Source organism: Gorilla gorilla, chromosome 6 (assembly GCF_029281585.2).
Source record: "Gorilla gorilla gorilla isolate KB3781 chromosome 6, NHGRI_mGorGor1-v2.1_pri, whole genome shotgun sequence".
In the NCBI taxonomy this organism is placed as follows: Eukaryota; Metazoa; Chordata; class Mammalia; order Primates; family Hominidae; genus Gorilla; species Gorilla gorilla.
In genome coordinates this window covers 64,078,583-64,095,000 of record NC_073230.2, presented here as the reverse complement: position 1 = coordinate 64,095,000, position 16,418 = coordinate 64,078,583, and the positions used below count along the sequence as shown (strand labels likewise).

General features: G+C 42.5%; 1 protein-coding gene across 6 annotated transcripts in view; it reads right to left on the bottom strand.

The window, feature by feature from the left end:
- The window catches only part of ZNF713 (zinc finger protein 713), a 60,411-nt gene that overhangs the window by 31,843 nt on the left and 12,150 nt on the right, over positions 1 to 16,418 (bottom strand). For 2 of the 6 annotated variants that reach the window (XM_055347099.2, XM_019030738.4), the window contains exons 2-4: positions 7,753 to 7,879; positions 2,082 to 2,534; positions 1,434 to 1,522 (exon numbers count right to left, since the gene is read on the bottom strand). Coding sequence is in view for 4 of the 6 variants with exons in the window: in XM_019030738.4 (XP_018886283.1) it covers positions 1,434 to 1,520 (87 nt within the window). In the remaining 2 variants the exon portion in view is untranslated. The remainder of the gene's footprint in view (positions 1 to 1,433; positions 1,523 to 2,081; positions 2,535 to 7,752; positions 7,880 to 16,418) is intronic. The other 4 variants (XM_031007102.3, XM_055347101.2, XM_019030740.4 and 1 more) reach the window with 3 other exon arrangements.

The window sequence follows — 16,418 nt, the reverse complement described above, 5'->3', positions numbered from 1 at the left end:
GTGCATTCATTTTCTCATCTTTGGAAATAAAGCTAAGCCTCTTTTTTTTTTTTTTTTTTTGAGATGGAGTCTCGCTCTGTTGCCCAGGCTGGAGTGCAGTGGCACGATCTCGGCTTACTGCAACCTCTGCCTACCAGGTTCAAGTGGTTCTCCTGCCTTAGCCTCCTGAGTAGCTGGGACTACAGGAACCTGCCACCACGCCTGGCTAATTTTTGTATTTTTAGTAGAGACAGGGTTTCACCATATTAGTCAAGCTGGTCTTGGAACTCCTGACCTTGTGATCTGCCCACCTCAGCCTCCCAAAGTGCTGGGATTACAGGCATGAGCCCCTGCACTCAGCCAGCTAAGCCTTTTCTATGAGTGATTTTAAAGAATGGGTGCTCATACCTATAATGCAACAGTTTCTGTTTCATGAAGCAGTCTCACAAGTCAGTTACACAAGCAACTGACACGTGGCAAATATTTGTGGAGGAATCCTGAGAGTTTTATGATTTTTCTTCAGTGAGGTGGTATTGCTAACACCTAATTTGACAGCAATTTTTAAAAAGTGACAGCATTTATCAACTCCTTCCAAAGCATTTGACTAGTTTTCATAGAAACAACTCTTGTTGCATTCATACTCACCAGTTTACATAATACCGAATCAGATTATAGAATCATAACAGACTTAGGCTGGGCGTGGTGGCTCACACCTGTAATCCCAGCACTTTGGGAGGCTGAGGTGGGTGCATCACGAGGACAGAAGATCGAGACCATCCTGGCTAACTCAGTGAAAGCTCATCTCTACTAAAAATACGAAAAAGTGGCCGGGCGTGGTGGTGGGCACCTGTAGTCTCAGCTACTCGGGAGGCTGAGGCAGGAGAATCACTTGAACCCAGGAGGCAGAGGTTGCAGTGAACCGAGATCGTGCCACTGCACTCCAGCCTGGGCAACAGAGCGAGACTTTGTCTCAAAAAAAAAAGGAATCAAAACAGATTTAAACAGGTTTTGGAAGAGATACAACAGCTGCTTGGGAAACATTAATTTGTGATAGATGTTACCCTCAGGCATTCTTATTAATCCCATTAGCTCCAAGCAGTCTTAGGGGCCTGGGCATCAGTCACTGTGTTTACACAGAGAATGCAAGCATTGTTTAAATTTTAGTGAGCTATTTAAGGACGATTAAAAGACAGTCCATTGTTTTGTTTTCTTCACAGCGTCCAGCACAGGCAGGAATCCATGAAATTGAGTCTGGTGAAAATGCTGGAAGGAGGGAAGAGCTAGAAAGAGCTACATAGGTGAATGGAAAACATGCTGTGGAGAGTATATCATCTGTCACATGAATCTCCTGGGCTCTGGATTTTTGTGACTCAGCACTTCTGAGAAATGAAAAAGTAAAAGTGCCCACATTCTGAGAACACTGGCATTTCAGAGGAGAGGAAAACTGAACTTACCTGAGATCTCACCATCTGTGAGCCATCATTCATCTCTTTCTCCTCCATGTTCCCCTCCTGAGAAAAAACAGCATTCTGAGAAGGCATAACTAGGAAAAAGAGAAGCATCTTGTTAATATACGACACGAAGGCTAAATTTAAATCCTGGAGATTCTGCTTTGTGTAGGTATGGCAGACAGTACTGAGAAGCCCTCTAAGACATAAGCCTAAAGGTTGTGACGTCTCTACTCCTCTATGACGTTCGGGAATTCAATGCAGAACTGTCTGTCTTCGGGGGTGCAACTCCCCTTGTTGTGGCATAGGGGAGGCTCAGGGGCTTTCAGCCCTGGCTAAATACTGATGGCAATTTAAAAAGAAGCCAGTGTTCAGCCCCTACACTCAGAGATTTGGATTTAATTGATCTGGGGTGGGTCTGAGCAACAGCATTTTAAATTGTAAAGTCTCCAAGTGACTCTAAGTGTAGATGAGAACTACTGGGATGAGGCGATGGGGAGCACATGGGTGAGGGTCCATTCTTACTCTTTATCCCCACAAGGAATGAATTCACCCCAAAGTGAATACTCCAGAGATCTGCCTCTCCTCTCCCCTAAGGTGATCCTTCCAATATGCAAAGGAGATGTCACTATTCTCATTTTTCCAAGTGTTTACCTTCCTTTTTGAGTCTCTCGATTCAGTCTTCCACTGGGATTACACCTCTCTGCAGTTCTTATGTTGTAATGTCGCCAAAGCTCTGCTATCTTCTACATGAAAGTCAGGAGATGCACCAGGACCAACAGCTTCAGGAGCTGGGGCTGCTCTTGAAAGTTGATGTCCAGTACCTTATGGGCAACAGCCACTCCCCTGGTACTAAAGGTGCCCCATCTCTGATTAGAGCCTCAGGAGCCAATGGATAGCCACAAGAATAATTTCTGCTTCCAGGGGCGGCCACTCTCAGAATCTTGCCTTGTTTATGCCGAGTTGAGATGTAGGGGCTCTTGAAGGTTGTTATTACCTTTTTTTTCCCTCCCTAAAAGCATCATTTCTTCATGTACAGACTTCACTATGGTATTCAAATCTGCATCCTGGCAAGGATCTTGTAAGATAGAATTTTAGGTTGAAGACCTGTAATGAGATGCACCAGGGTCAGCAGAAGAAATCCAGCAGTCTCAGCTATCTAGGGGCTTACAGAGTCTGTAAGGAGATATACAAACTATTCTTCACACAGACAGAGCACAGTAAGGTGTGGCATTCTTGAATCAAAAAGCACTTTTAGAATTTCTCAGATTCACACATTACAAAAGGCAGAGGTGTACATGTGTCAATAACAACAAATTCAGCCTCAGTCCTTTTCTTACCTTTTCCAGAACAGAGAACACATGCTCTCTGCCTCGAGAAACAGTGACTGTTTTCTTTAGAAAGATGGAAAAACACATGTTTCAACAACAGAGTAAGATTGTATTATTACTTGCTAATAATCATGAAGGAATACATCTTTTTCTGTTCACAAAGGTTGACCTCAGAAATCTATTTTAAAATGTGAGTGATGGAAATAAAGAAAGAAGCCATTCTGAGGAGCAATTTTTTAAAAGAGAAAACTGCAGTTCCAGTGAAATGGTCCTGTGAGATAAGGCAGCCATTCCAAGCATGGCAGGAATCTAACATTTCAAAACTCCTTCATTAACAGTCAGACCTTTCAGGAGTGATTTAAAAACACTTTAAGAAATAGGTTCTTCATTCCCTAAGCATAAGCTTGGAAGAAGCCCCACAGTCAGGAGAAGCAGACGGGTTTTTCCCCAAGATAGGCAACTAGAGATGGCAGAGCCAGTTGTCTGCAGAAAGAACCAAGGTTACAGGTGAGAATGACCGTGGCTGGAGGGGAAGGCTGAGGGAAGAGTGCTGGAACCTGTCACAGAACCCACGGGTAGAAGCTGGGGCGCAGTGGAGCCAGGCACGGTGGTTCATGCCTGTAATCCCAGCACTTTGGGAGGCTGAGGCAGGCAGATCACGTGAGGCCAGGAGTTTGAGACAGCTAGGGCAACATGATGAGGCCCTGTCTCTACAAAAAATACAAAAATTAGCTGGGTGTGGTGGCTTGTGCCTGTAGTCCCAACTCCTTGGGAGGCTGAGGTGGGAGGATCGCTTCAGCCTGGGAGGCAGAGGTTGCAGTGAGCCAAGATCACACCACTGCACTGAAGCCTGGGCGACAGAGTAAGACCCTGTCTTAAAAAACAAAAACAAAACCAAAAAACCCTCAACAAACCAGGCATCAAAGGAATATACCTCAAAATAATAAAAGCCATATATGACAAACCCACAGCCAACATCATATCGAATGGGAAAAAGTTGAAAGCATTCCCCTAAGAACTAGAACAAGACAAGGATGCACACTCTCACCACTACTATTCAACATAGTACCAGAAGTCCTGGCCACAGCAATCAGGCAAGAGAAAGAAATAAAGGATATTCACACTGGAAAACAGTAAGTCAAATGATCTCTGTTTGCTGATGACATGATCTTATACCTAGAAAACCCCAAAGATTTGATAAATGACTTCAGTAAAAGTTTCAAGATACAAATTAGTGTACAGTGGCTCATGCCTATAATCCCAGCATTTTGGGAGGCTGAGGTGGGAGGATAGCTTGAGCCTGCGAGTTCAAGACCAGCTTGGGCAACATGATGACACCCTGTCTCTGCTTAAAAAAATACATATATATATATACACACACACACACATAAACGTATATATACACACACACACATATATATACACACATACATATATTCAAAAATAAGAAAAAAATTAATGTAAAAGAATCAGTAATATTTCAATATACTTTTAACATTCAAGGTGAGAACCAAACCAAGGCAAATCCCATTTACAATAGAATTCCCATTTACAAAAGGCAATCCCATTTACAATAGCCACACAAAATTACCTAGGAATACATTTAACCAAAGATGTGAAAGATCTCTATAAGGAGAATTACAAAACACTGATGAAAGAAATGGTAGATGACACAAACAAATGAAAAAACATCCTATGCTCATGGATTTGAAGAATCAATATCATTAAAATGGCCATACTGTTCAAAGCAATCTACAGATTCAGCACAATTCCTATCAAATTACCAATGTCATTTTTCACAGAATTAGAAACAACAATCCTAAAATTCCTAGGGAACCAAAAAAGAGCCTGAATAATCAAAGCAATCCTAAGCAACAAGAACAAAGCTGGAGGCATCACATTATGTGACTTCAAATTATACTAAAAGGCTACAGGAAACAAAGTAGCATGGTACTGGTACAAAAACAGACACATAGATCAATGGAACAGAATAGCTAATCCATAAGTAAAGCCACTTACCTACAATCAACTGGTCTTTGACACAGTTAACAAAAATATACATGGGGAAAGGACATCCTATTCAATAAATGGTGCAGGAAAACTTGGATAGCCAACATGTAGAAGAATGATACCTGACCCCTATCTTTTTTTTTTTTTTTTTTTTTTTTTTGACGGAGTCTTGCTCTGTTGACCAGGCTGGAGTGCAGTGGCGTGATCTCGGCTCACTGCAACCTCCGACTCCCTGGTTCAAGCGATTTCTCCTGCCTCAGCCTCCCGAGTAGCCGGGATTACAGGCACGTGCCACCACGCCCAGCTAATTTTTTGTATTTTTTAGTAGAGACAGGGTTTCACCATGTTGGCCAGGATGGTCTCGATCTCCTGACCTCACCTCACCCTCCCAAAGTGCTAGGATTACAGGCATGAGCCACCGCGCCCGGCCAGGACCCCTATCTTTAACCGTCTACAAAAATTAACTCAAGATGTATTACATTAAGACCTAATCATAAGACCTGAAACTATAAGAAACCTGGAAGAAAACCTAGGAAAAATTCTTCTGGACATTGGCCCAGGCAAAGAATTTACGACTAAGACCTCAAAAGCAAATGCAACAAAAGCAAAGATAAAGAACTGGGACTTAAGAAGCTTCCGCACTGCAAAAGAAATTTTCAACAAAGTAAACAGACAACAGGAGAAAATATTTGCAAACCATGCATCTGACAAAGGACTAATATCTAGAATCTACAAGGAACTCAACAAGAAAAAAAAAAAAACAACCCCATCAAAAAGTGGGACATACGAGCAGCCAACGAACATATGAAACAATGCTTAACATCATTCATCAACAGTGAAATGCAAATTCAAACCACAAGGAGATACCATCTCACACCAGTCAGAATGGCTATGATTAAAAAGTCAAAAAACAACGGATGTTGGCCAGGCGCAGTGGCTCACACCTGTAATCCTAGCACTTTGGGAGGCCAAGGCAGGTGGATCATGTGGTCAGGAGTTCGAGACCAGCCTGACCAACATGGTGAAACCCTGTCTCTACTAAAAATACAAAAATTAGCCAGGTATGGCGGCGCATGCCTGTAATCCCAGCTATTCAGAAGGCTGAGGCAGGAGAATCGCTTAAGCCTGGGAGACGGAGGTTGCACTGAGCCAAGATCACACCACTGCACTCCAGCCTGGGCGACATGGCAAGACTCCATCTTAAAAAAAAAAAAAAAAAAAAAAAAAACAACAACAACATGTTGGTGAGGATGGAGAGAAGTGGAAACATGTATACACTGCTGGTGGGAATGTAAATTAGTATTAGTACAACCTCAATGAAAAACAGCATAGAAATTTCTCAAAGAACTAAAAATAGAATTACCTTTCGACCCAGCAATCCCACTACTGGGTATCTATCCAGAGATAAATAAATTATTATATAAAAAAAGACACCTGCACTTGTATGTTTATCACAGCACCATTCACAACAGCAAAGTCATGGAATCAACCTCAGTGTCCATCAACGGATGATTCGATAAAGAAAATGTAACATATATACAACATGGAATACTAGGCAGCCATAAAAAAGAATGAAATCATGCCTTTTGCAGCAACATGGATGGAGCTGGAGGCCGTTATCCTAAGTGAAATAACTCAGAAACTGAAAATCAAAGACTTCACATTCCCACTTGTAAGTGGGAGCTAAACAATGGGTGCATGTAGACATACAGAGGGGAACAACAGACACTGGAGACTCCAAAAGGAGGGAGGGTGGGACAGGGGTTAGGGTTGAAAGATTACCTACTAGGTGCAATGTTCACTATTAGAGTGATGCATACATCAGAAACCCAGACCACATTGCTACGCAACATGTCTATGTAACAAACCTGCACGTGGAATACCACGCAGCCACAAAAAAGAATGAAATCATGTCTTCTGCAGAAACATGAACAAACTAACTTCAGAATGAAGCCCTTTAATGAATACAGGACAAAGAAAGTATCTGCAGTTTCCAGGGCCTAATATTTAAATACATGAAAGGCAGGCACAACTGGAAGGCAGTGCACCTAGATATTTAAAAATAAAAAATCTCACTTTTATATTTAATCCCCAGTCCCCCAAAAGAAGGAAACACCACAATACCAGGCTATGCAATGCGTCCACAGTGCTCCTTCTACAAAAGCTTTCAAAAAGGCCAATGAAGTTTTACATTTTTCTCAGCAAAAATGCCAACATAGGAAGCAAACAGGGAAGGAACACATTTAAAAAGGGACTTCAGCTGGCTAAAAAAATTCCCAGAAACAGGATCTAAAAGAGAAAAAAGTGGAGAGGCCTTCCTTGCTCCAGAAAACATTATAACCTAAATATAGGCTTTTAATTAAGCTGATTTCTGACCACAGAGCTGTAACATAAAAAGTCTTTCCAAATTTCTTATCAGATTTCAGCCGGGACAAACCTAAAGTAGGTCTCCTCTTCAGGTTGTCTGGTTCTAAAACCAGCTTTTCCCCCTTAATTGTGTATGCAAATGAATTACTTTACATTTCAAAGGATCCCATTTTGGCTACTGCTGCTTACGACCACCATATGTTAGGTGGGTCCACTTTCCTAGATATTTACCAGAGGACGCCCCATAAGTGTCATACACAAACCCAGCTGGTGATGGTCACAAATGAAAAACCAAGCCCCAATTCCCAAAAATAAAACACAGCTGCAATCTTAAAAGCATGCTGTATAAAATGAGACCATAGGTGCCACACTGCCAATCCCTTACCCTAACCTCCCGTCCTGAGGCAGAAGCAGAAAAACCTTGACCTGAACTTTCCGCTGTGACAGAGGCAGAAAAAAAAAGGCAGTTCTCTGCAGATATCTTGACCTGAATCTCCTGTCCAAAGACAGAGATTGAAGCCCTCACTCTTAAGGAAAAGGGAAGGTTTGAAAAACAGCCCAAATAATGTCTACACCTTCACCCAAATAATGGGAGGTCTGAATTCAGGAGAACTTACCCAAAACACCCGGTGGGATTGCTGAGGACGGGGAGTTCATGCCGGTGCCAAGCGCCACTTTCAAAGAGAAACACCAGTGGTGAGTGAGAGTCACTCAATCCTGCCTCCTTAGGCCAGGTATGTTGACCTAAAAGGAAGAAGTTGAGGCAAAGTTAATCTAAGTGGAGAGCTTATTTGGGCCAAGCTTGAGGACTGCAACTTGGGAGCATAGATTCAAGTTGCCATGAAAATACACTCTGATTAACAGCAGTTATAAGTGGATTTTTTTTTTTTTGAGACAGAGTCTTGCACTGTTGCCTGGGCTGGAATGCAGTGGTGCGATCTCAGCTCACTGCAACCTCTGCCTCCCAGGTTCAAGTGATTTTTCTGCCTCAGCCTCCCAAATAGCTGGGACTACAGGCGTGCGCCACCACGCCTAGCTAATTTTTGTATTTTTAGTAGAGACGGGGTTTCATCATGTTGGCCAGGATGGTCTCGAACTCCTGACGTGGTGATGCGCCCGTCTCGGTCTCCCAAAGTGCTGGGATTACAGGCATGAGCCACCGCGCCCAGCCATAAGTGGATTTTTAAAGGAAAATAAGGAGCAGTTCCTGAGCTGTTTACCAAAAATCTACATCAAAATCACACAAGGTATTGATTGGCTATACATTATTCTTTGTATCATAAATTCCAGGAACGTGAAGATAATGAGTCAGTCTGGAACAAAATTACTCTAAACATGTGCGCCCTGCAGTGGGTGCAGTGGGGCGATGTTCTGCACCCAGGGTGCAGAACAGCTCAGACTGATCCATTTTTCTTTTCAGTACAAACTGAAGAGGGCTCCAGAGATTACCTAATTGTAGTTTGCCCAAAGTGTGCTAAATTAGTATTTTATGTCTGTTACACTGGTTCCAGAACCCCCATGGATACCAAAATCCATGCCTAAGGAATACCAGTGAAGCTCACTGCCTGTGTAGTGGTTCTGTCTGAGCTGTGCATTAGACACACTAGTGTAGTAATGAGTCTAATGCAGTGATTTTAAAATACACAGATGTAAATACATAGACATCCAGGTTCCACCAGAGAGCTCCTAGGTCAGAATCTGAGAGGTGAAAATCTGCCATCTACATATTTTTTAAATGCCCCACAAGTGATTTTGATCTGAGCCAGAGTTCAGAACAACTACCGGAAACTTTCATTTCCTTGACTTCTTCAACCTCAATGTTTTTCACTATCTTTCTACTTCAGTCACCCACTTCGGAAGCCACGCCCCTTCTGAAATCTTTCTTACCTTAGAAAACACTAGACAGTGGGATCTAGACTGGATAGGGAAGAAAGTGAAGAGAAGAGTGGCTTAAAAGGAAAGAAATTAGGCTGGGCGTGGTGGCTCACACCTATAATCCAGCACTTTGGGAGGATGAGGTGGGTGGATCATTGAGGTCAGGAGTTTGAGACCAGCCTGATCAACACGGTGAAACCCCGTCCCTACTAAAAGTACAAAAATTAGCCGGGTGTGGTGGTGCATGCCTGTAATCCCAGCTACTTGGGAGGCTGAGGCACAAGAAATGCTTGAGCTGAGGGGGTGGAGATTGCAGTGAGCAGAGATCAAGCCACTGCACTCCAGCCTGGGTGACAGAGTGAGACCGTCTCAAAATAATAATAATTTAATGTCTCTCCAACATTAAAAACTCTCACTGGCCACACATCCCTTTTGCAACTACCATCCTCTCTTTTTTTCAAGGCCACAACTCTTCAAAAAATTGTCAATACTTTCTCTACTTCCTCATCGCCCATTTCTCAGTTCTCTATAGTCTGGCTTTTGTTCTGCCCTCAGTACTCTGCTGAAACTGCTCTGGTTATGACCACCAAAAACCTTTATGTTGTTGTTCATGCAATGGACCTCATTACTTTTTTTTTTTTTTTAAGATACAGTCTGGCTCTGTTGTCCTGGCTAGGGTGCAGTGGTGTGATCTTAGCTCACTGCAACCTCTGCCTCCTGGACCCAAGCTGTCCTCCCACTTCAGCCTCCCAAGTAGCTGGGAATTACAGGTGTACACTACCATGCCTGGCTAATTTTTGTATTTTTAGTAGAAGTGAGGTTTCACTATGTTGCCGAGGCTGGTTTCAAACTCCTTAGCTCAAGTGATCCACCCGCCTCGGCCTGATGCTGGGATTACAGGTGTGAGCCATCAGGCCTGGCCTGACCTCATTACTTCTTCCAAGACAGTATCTGATACTGGTGACTGGTGACTGGTGACTCTTGCTTTACTTCCACCGTCTCTCTCAGGGAGCTGTGATCTAGTCTCTTTTTCCTTTGCCTGCCTTTTACATGTTGCTGCTTCTTAGGTTTTCCCAAGATCTACTCTTTTTCCTCTGTAGTTGACTTACAGGGATCTTAAAAAGACAAAAACCTGATCATATCAGTCCCACACTTAAAATTATTCAGGGCATCCTGCCACTCTTAGGTTGGAGTAGAAAGCCATAAAGAATCCTACGACTGACTGCTTTCTGCTCTCTGCAGTCACTCTCCTGTTTGCTCCAGAGGCTTCATTCACACGGACCTGCTGTTAGGTGCTGAAACGTGCCATGTGCCCTCCATCCACCCCCATGACATCTACTCCTTTTTCAGGTCTCAGGGAAGATTTTGACATCACAGACCAGGTGAGGTTGCTAATTTACATCTTCCTTTTCCAGGTAGTTTTTTTTTTTTTTTTTTTTTTTTTTTTTTTTTAAGACACAGTCTGGCTCTTTTGCCCAGGCTGGAGTGCAGGGGCATGATCTCGGCTGACTGCAATCTCTGCCTCCTAGGTTCAAGCGATTCTCCTGCCTCAGCCTCCTGAGTGGCTGGGATTACAGGAGTGTGCCACACCTGGCTAATTTTTGTATTTTTAGCAGAGATGGGGTTTCACCATATTGGTCAGTCTGGTCTTGAACTCCTGACCACAAGTGATCTTCCTGCCTTGTCCTCCCAAAGTGCTAGGATTACAGGTGTGAGCCACCACACCCGGCCATGGGCAGCATTTTTTTTTTTTTAAATCACTGTAACTATTTGTCTAGTAACCTATCTTCATACCTCACCATTGTGTTATGTTAATCTCCATGACGGTAGGAACCTGGTCTATCTGGTGAACTATTCTATTAATATTTTCAATGTCCAGTGCCTGGCACATAGAAGGCACTTAATAAATATTTGCTAAATTTGTAAATGAAAGGATTTTGGTGTTTGCTTTTAATTTTTTTAAAATTTTTAATTTTAAACCCATTTTAGACTTACAGGAAAGTTGCAAAATAGTGGAGCTCCTGTATACCACTCACTCTACTTGTCCTAATGTTAACAGTTTACAAAACCACAGTACAATGCTCAAAACCAAGAAATTAACACTTTTTTTTTTTTTTTTTGAGACGGAGTTTTGCTCTTGTTGTCCAGGCTGGAGTGCAATGGTGAGGTCTCGGCTCACTGTAACCTTTATCTCCCCGGTTCAAGAGATTATCCTGCCTCAGCCTTCCAAGTAGCTGGGATTACAGGCACCCACCACCATATCCGGCTACTGGTACAACATTATTAGCTCAAATTATTCACATTTCACTAATGTTCTTTCTCCACTAATGTTCTTTCTCTGATCTAGGATACACACTGCATTCAGTTTTATTTTTCCTTAGTTTCCTCCAATCTGTAATAGTTTCTAGGCTGTCTTTCATGAGCTTGACACTTTTTAAAAAGATTCAAAAGCATTTTATGACATTACATATATTTAAGAGATAGGGCAAAAATGGAGAGATATAGGCCTGAGCATCAAGCCTGAAAGACCACCTCCATGTTCAGGCCCAGGCTCTGGAGTTCATTACCATCAACGCCATTTTGATTGTGTAGTAAGATGAAAATTCGTCTTTACAATAGTTAAGATGACAAGAGAAATTCACACTATGTATCAAATAGCAAGGTGATGAAGTAAATTATAACAGCATGACAATGCAGGAGCAAGTAACCAATAGATTAACATTACTTTGTCTATTAAATGCTTTAGTGCTCTTGTATACTTACCAATGATTTAAATGGTTTAATAAACATCTAGTTTTATTACACTTTGTACTAGTACAATCTCAAAGATACAATATAATGTATTTTAGCAAAAGAGTAAAATCCTATCAGTTTTCTATTCCTTCTTATATATTGACATTCTTATTTTATTTTTATTTTTTGGAGATGGAGTCTCACTCTGTCACCCAGGCTGGAGTGCAGTGGCGCAACCTCACCTCACTGCAACCTCTGCCTCCCAGGTTTGAGTGATTTTCCTGCCTCAGCCTCCTGAGCAGCTGGGATTATAGGCACACGTCACCAAGCCTGGCTAATTTTTGTATTTTTAGTAGAGGCGAGGTTTTGCCATGTTGACTGGCCGGTCTCGAACTCCTTACCTCAGGTGATCTGCCTGCCTTGGCCTCCCAAAGTGTTGGGATTACAGGCGTGAGCCACTGTGCTCAGTCATATTGACATTTGTAACTGTCATATAAGTTGATACAGCAAACTACATGTCATGTTAGTAAGTGATACAAAGGTTTGCTCTGTAGAGTTAATAAGCTGCACTATGGCTGCAGTGAAATCATAACACGTGATCTGTTTAATGAAGGTTAAATCCTTTGTGTTCACTTAACTCAGGAACAGCCAAATGTAAGAGGTAAATTGGGCAAGGGGTGGAGGGTTGGTGGGTGCAGAGCTTCCATGCCCTCTCTGGGCATGGCAACCTCCAGCACCTGTATGTGTTCACCAATCTGGAAGTTCTCCAGACTCCTTTTTTTAGTGTTTCTATGGAGGTTGCATTATATAGTCAAGATTGATTAAACTACTAGACATTGGTAACTTAAAATTTTTTTTAAATTTCTAATTGACAAATAATTGTATATATTTATAGAGTACAATGTGATGCATTAATATATATTTACATAGTTGATGTGGTTTGGCTGTGTCTCCACCCCATATCTCATCTTGAATTCCCACATGTTGTGGGAGGGACCCAGTGGGAGGTAACTGAATCATGGGGGCAGGTCTTTTCCATGCTGCTCTCATGATAGTGAATAAGTCTCATGAGAACTGATGGCTTTATAAGCTAGAGTTTCTCTGCATAAGCTCTCTCTCTCTCTCTCACTGCCTGCTGCCATCCATGTAAGATGTGACTTGCTCCTCCTTGCCTTCCACTATGATTGTGCGTCCTCCCCAGCCACTTGGAACTGTAAATCCATTAAACCTCTTTCTTTTGTAAATTGCCCAGTCTTGGGTATGTCTTTATCAGCAGCATGAAAACAGACTAATACACATTGTGGAATAGCCAATTATCATATCTGTCACCTCACATACTTTTAAATTATTTGCGGTGAAAACATTTAAAATCTACTCTTTTAGTAATTTTGAAATATACAATGCATTATCAGCAAGACGCAGTGGCTCACGCCTGTAATCCCAGCACTTTGGGAGGCCAAGGTGGGTGGATTACTTGAGGTCAGGAGTTCGAGACCAGCCTGGGCAACATGTTGAAAACCCATCTCTAAAAGAAAAAAAGAAAGAGACAGAGAGACAGAAAGAAAACAATGCATTGTTATTTTATTATTTTAGTCATCATTCTGTGTAATAGATCACTAAAGCTTATCCCTCCTGTCTCACTAAAACTTTGTACCCTTTGGTCAACATCTCTCTAGCCCCCTCCCACACAGCCCCAGATTCTAGTAACAACCATTCTACTCTCTACAAGTTCAACATTTTTAGAGTCCACGTTTTAAGTGAGATCATAGAGTTTCTGTTTTTCTGTGCTTGGCTTATTTCACTTAATACAATGTCCTCCAGGTTCATCTATGTTGTCACGAATAATATAATTTCCCTCTTTTTGAAGGCTGAATAGTATTCCATTGTGCATATATACCACATTTTTTTTTTTTGAAACAGAGTCTCGCTCTGTTGCCCAGGCTGGAGTGCAGTGGTGCAATCTCGGCTCACTGCAACTTCCACCTCTCAGGTTCAAGCACTTCTCCTGCCTCAGCCCTCTGAGTAAATGGGATTACAGACACGTGCTGCCATGCCTGGCTAATTTTTGTATTTTTAGTAGAGATAGGGTTTCACCATGTTGGTCAGGCTGATCTCAAACTCCTGACCTCGTGATCCGCCTGCCTCGGCCTCCCAAAAAGTGCTGCGATTACAGGGGTGAGCCACCACGCCCGGCCACCACATTTTTTAAATCCATTCATCCAATGGACATCTAGGTCACTTCCATATCTTGACTACAGTGAATAATGTTGCAATAAACATAGGAGTACAGATATCGCTTTGGCATACCCATTTCAATTCCTTTGAATATATACTCAGGTCCTGGTGTGGTGGCTCACACCTGTAATCCCAGCACTTTGGGAGGCTGAGGTGGGTGGATCATCTGAGATCAGGAGTTCAAGACCAGCCTGGCCAACATGGGTGAAGCCCTATCTCTACTATACATACAAAAATTGGCCGGGTGTGGTGTGGGGCATGTCTGCAATTCCAGCTGCTCGAGAGGCTGAGGCACAAGAATCACTTGAACCTGGGAGACAGAGGTTGCAGTGAGCTGAGATCGTGCCACTGCACTCCAGCCTGGCTGATGGAATGAGACTCTGTCTCAAAACAAACAAACAAACAAAGAATATATACTCAGAAGTGGGACTGCTGGATCATATGGTAGTTCGATTTTTTTATTTTTTATTTTTTTGAGATGGAGTCTTGCTCTGTTGCCCAGGCTGGAGTGCAGTGGCGCCATCTCAGCTCACTGCAACCTCTGCCTCCTGGGTTCAAGCATTTCTCCATCTCAGCCTCCTGAGTAGCTGGGATTACAGGTGCCTGCCACCACACCCGGCAAATTTTTTTGTATTTTTAGTAGAGATGGGGTCTCGCCATCTTGGCCAGGCTGGTCTTGAACTCCTGACCTTGTGATCAGCCCCCCTCGGCCTCCCAAAGTGCTGGGATTACAGGCATAAACCACCGTGCCTGGCCTGATTTTTTTTTTTTTTTTTTTTGTGATGGAATCTCGCTCTGTCACCTAGGCTGGATGGAGTGCAGTGGCACGATCTCGGCTCACTGCAAGCTCCACCTCCCGGGTTCACGCCATTCTCCTGCCTCAGCCTCCCAAGTAGCTGGGACTACAGGTGCCCGCCACCACGCCCAGCTAATTTTTTGTAGTTTTAGTAGAGACGGGGTTTCACCGTGTTAGCCAGGATGGTCTCCATCTCCTGACCTTGTGATCCGCCCGCCTCGGCCTCCCAAAGTGCTGGGATTACAGGCATAAGCCACCGTGCCCGGCCAATTTTTTGTTTTTTGAGGAACTCCTGTAGTTTGCTGTGATGGCTGTATTAATTTACATTCCCACAAACAGTGCATAAGCGTTCCCTTTTCTCCACACTCTCACCAATACTTGTTATCTTTTGTCTTTTTGATCATAAGCCATTCTAACAGGGGTGAGTGCTCTCTTATTGTGGTTTTAATCTGCATTTCCATCAAAATCAGTGATAAGCATTTTTTCATTATCTCCGATGGCCATTTGTATGTTGTCTTTTTTTTTAGAGGTAAATGGGAAATTCTGAATTTAATTTTTTGTGAATGAGAATGTCTATTCAGGACATTTGTCCATCTTAAAATTGGGTTACTTGTTTTCTCGCTACTGAGTTCCTTATATATTTTGGATATTAGTCCCTGATATGGTTTGGATTTGTGTCCCCACCCAAATCTCATGTTGAATTGGAAGGTGATTGGATCACAGGGTGGATTTCCCTCTTGCTGTTCTCACGATAATGAGTGAATTCTCACGAGATCTGATGGCTTAAAAGCATGTGGCACTTTGCACTCTCTCCTCCTGCCATATGAAGAAGGTCCTTGCTTCCCCTTGGCCTTCTGCCATGCTTGTAAGTTTCCTGAGGCCTCCCAGTCATGCTTCCTGTACAGCCTGTGGAATCGTGAGTCAATTAAACCTCTTTTCTTCATAAATTACTCAGTCTCAGGTAGTTCTTCATTAGCAGTGAGAACAGACTAATACAGTCCCATATCAGATGTATCGTTTGCAAACATTTTCTCCCAATCCTTGGTTTTTCTCTTCATTTATTGATTGTTTCCTTTGCTGTGTAAAAGCTTTTTAGATTGACACAACCCTATTTGTTTACTTTTGCATTTGTGGTCATATCCAAGAAATTTTTGTCTAGACAAACGTCATGGAGCATTTTCCTTTCTGAGTTTTATAGCTTCAGGTCTTCTGTTTAAGTCCTTAATCCATTTTGAGTTGATTGTCCATTGGTGATTAACTCTATCTTCAACCCCTCTCTTCTCCTCAGAGGTGGGGTGGGGTTTGGGGTTGGGGTTTAAAGTTCAACCCTCTAATTACATGGTAGGTTCCTTTAGCCACTAGCCTCCATCCTGAAGCTATGTAGGAACTTGGAGTCACCAGTCATCTCATTGGTTATGAATAGCAAAAGATGCTTCTATCATCCCTATCACTCAGAAAATGACAAGGGTTTTAGGAGCTCTGCGGCAGGAACTGGACATGAAGATCTACTCTATACAATGTCAATATGTCTACTATGTTTATGATGTCAATATGTTCACGATGTCAATATGTCTCATTAATGGTAATACGTCTCATTAATGGCAATATGTTTCATTGACAGTAATATTTACCATTATCACTTGG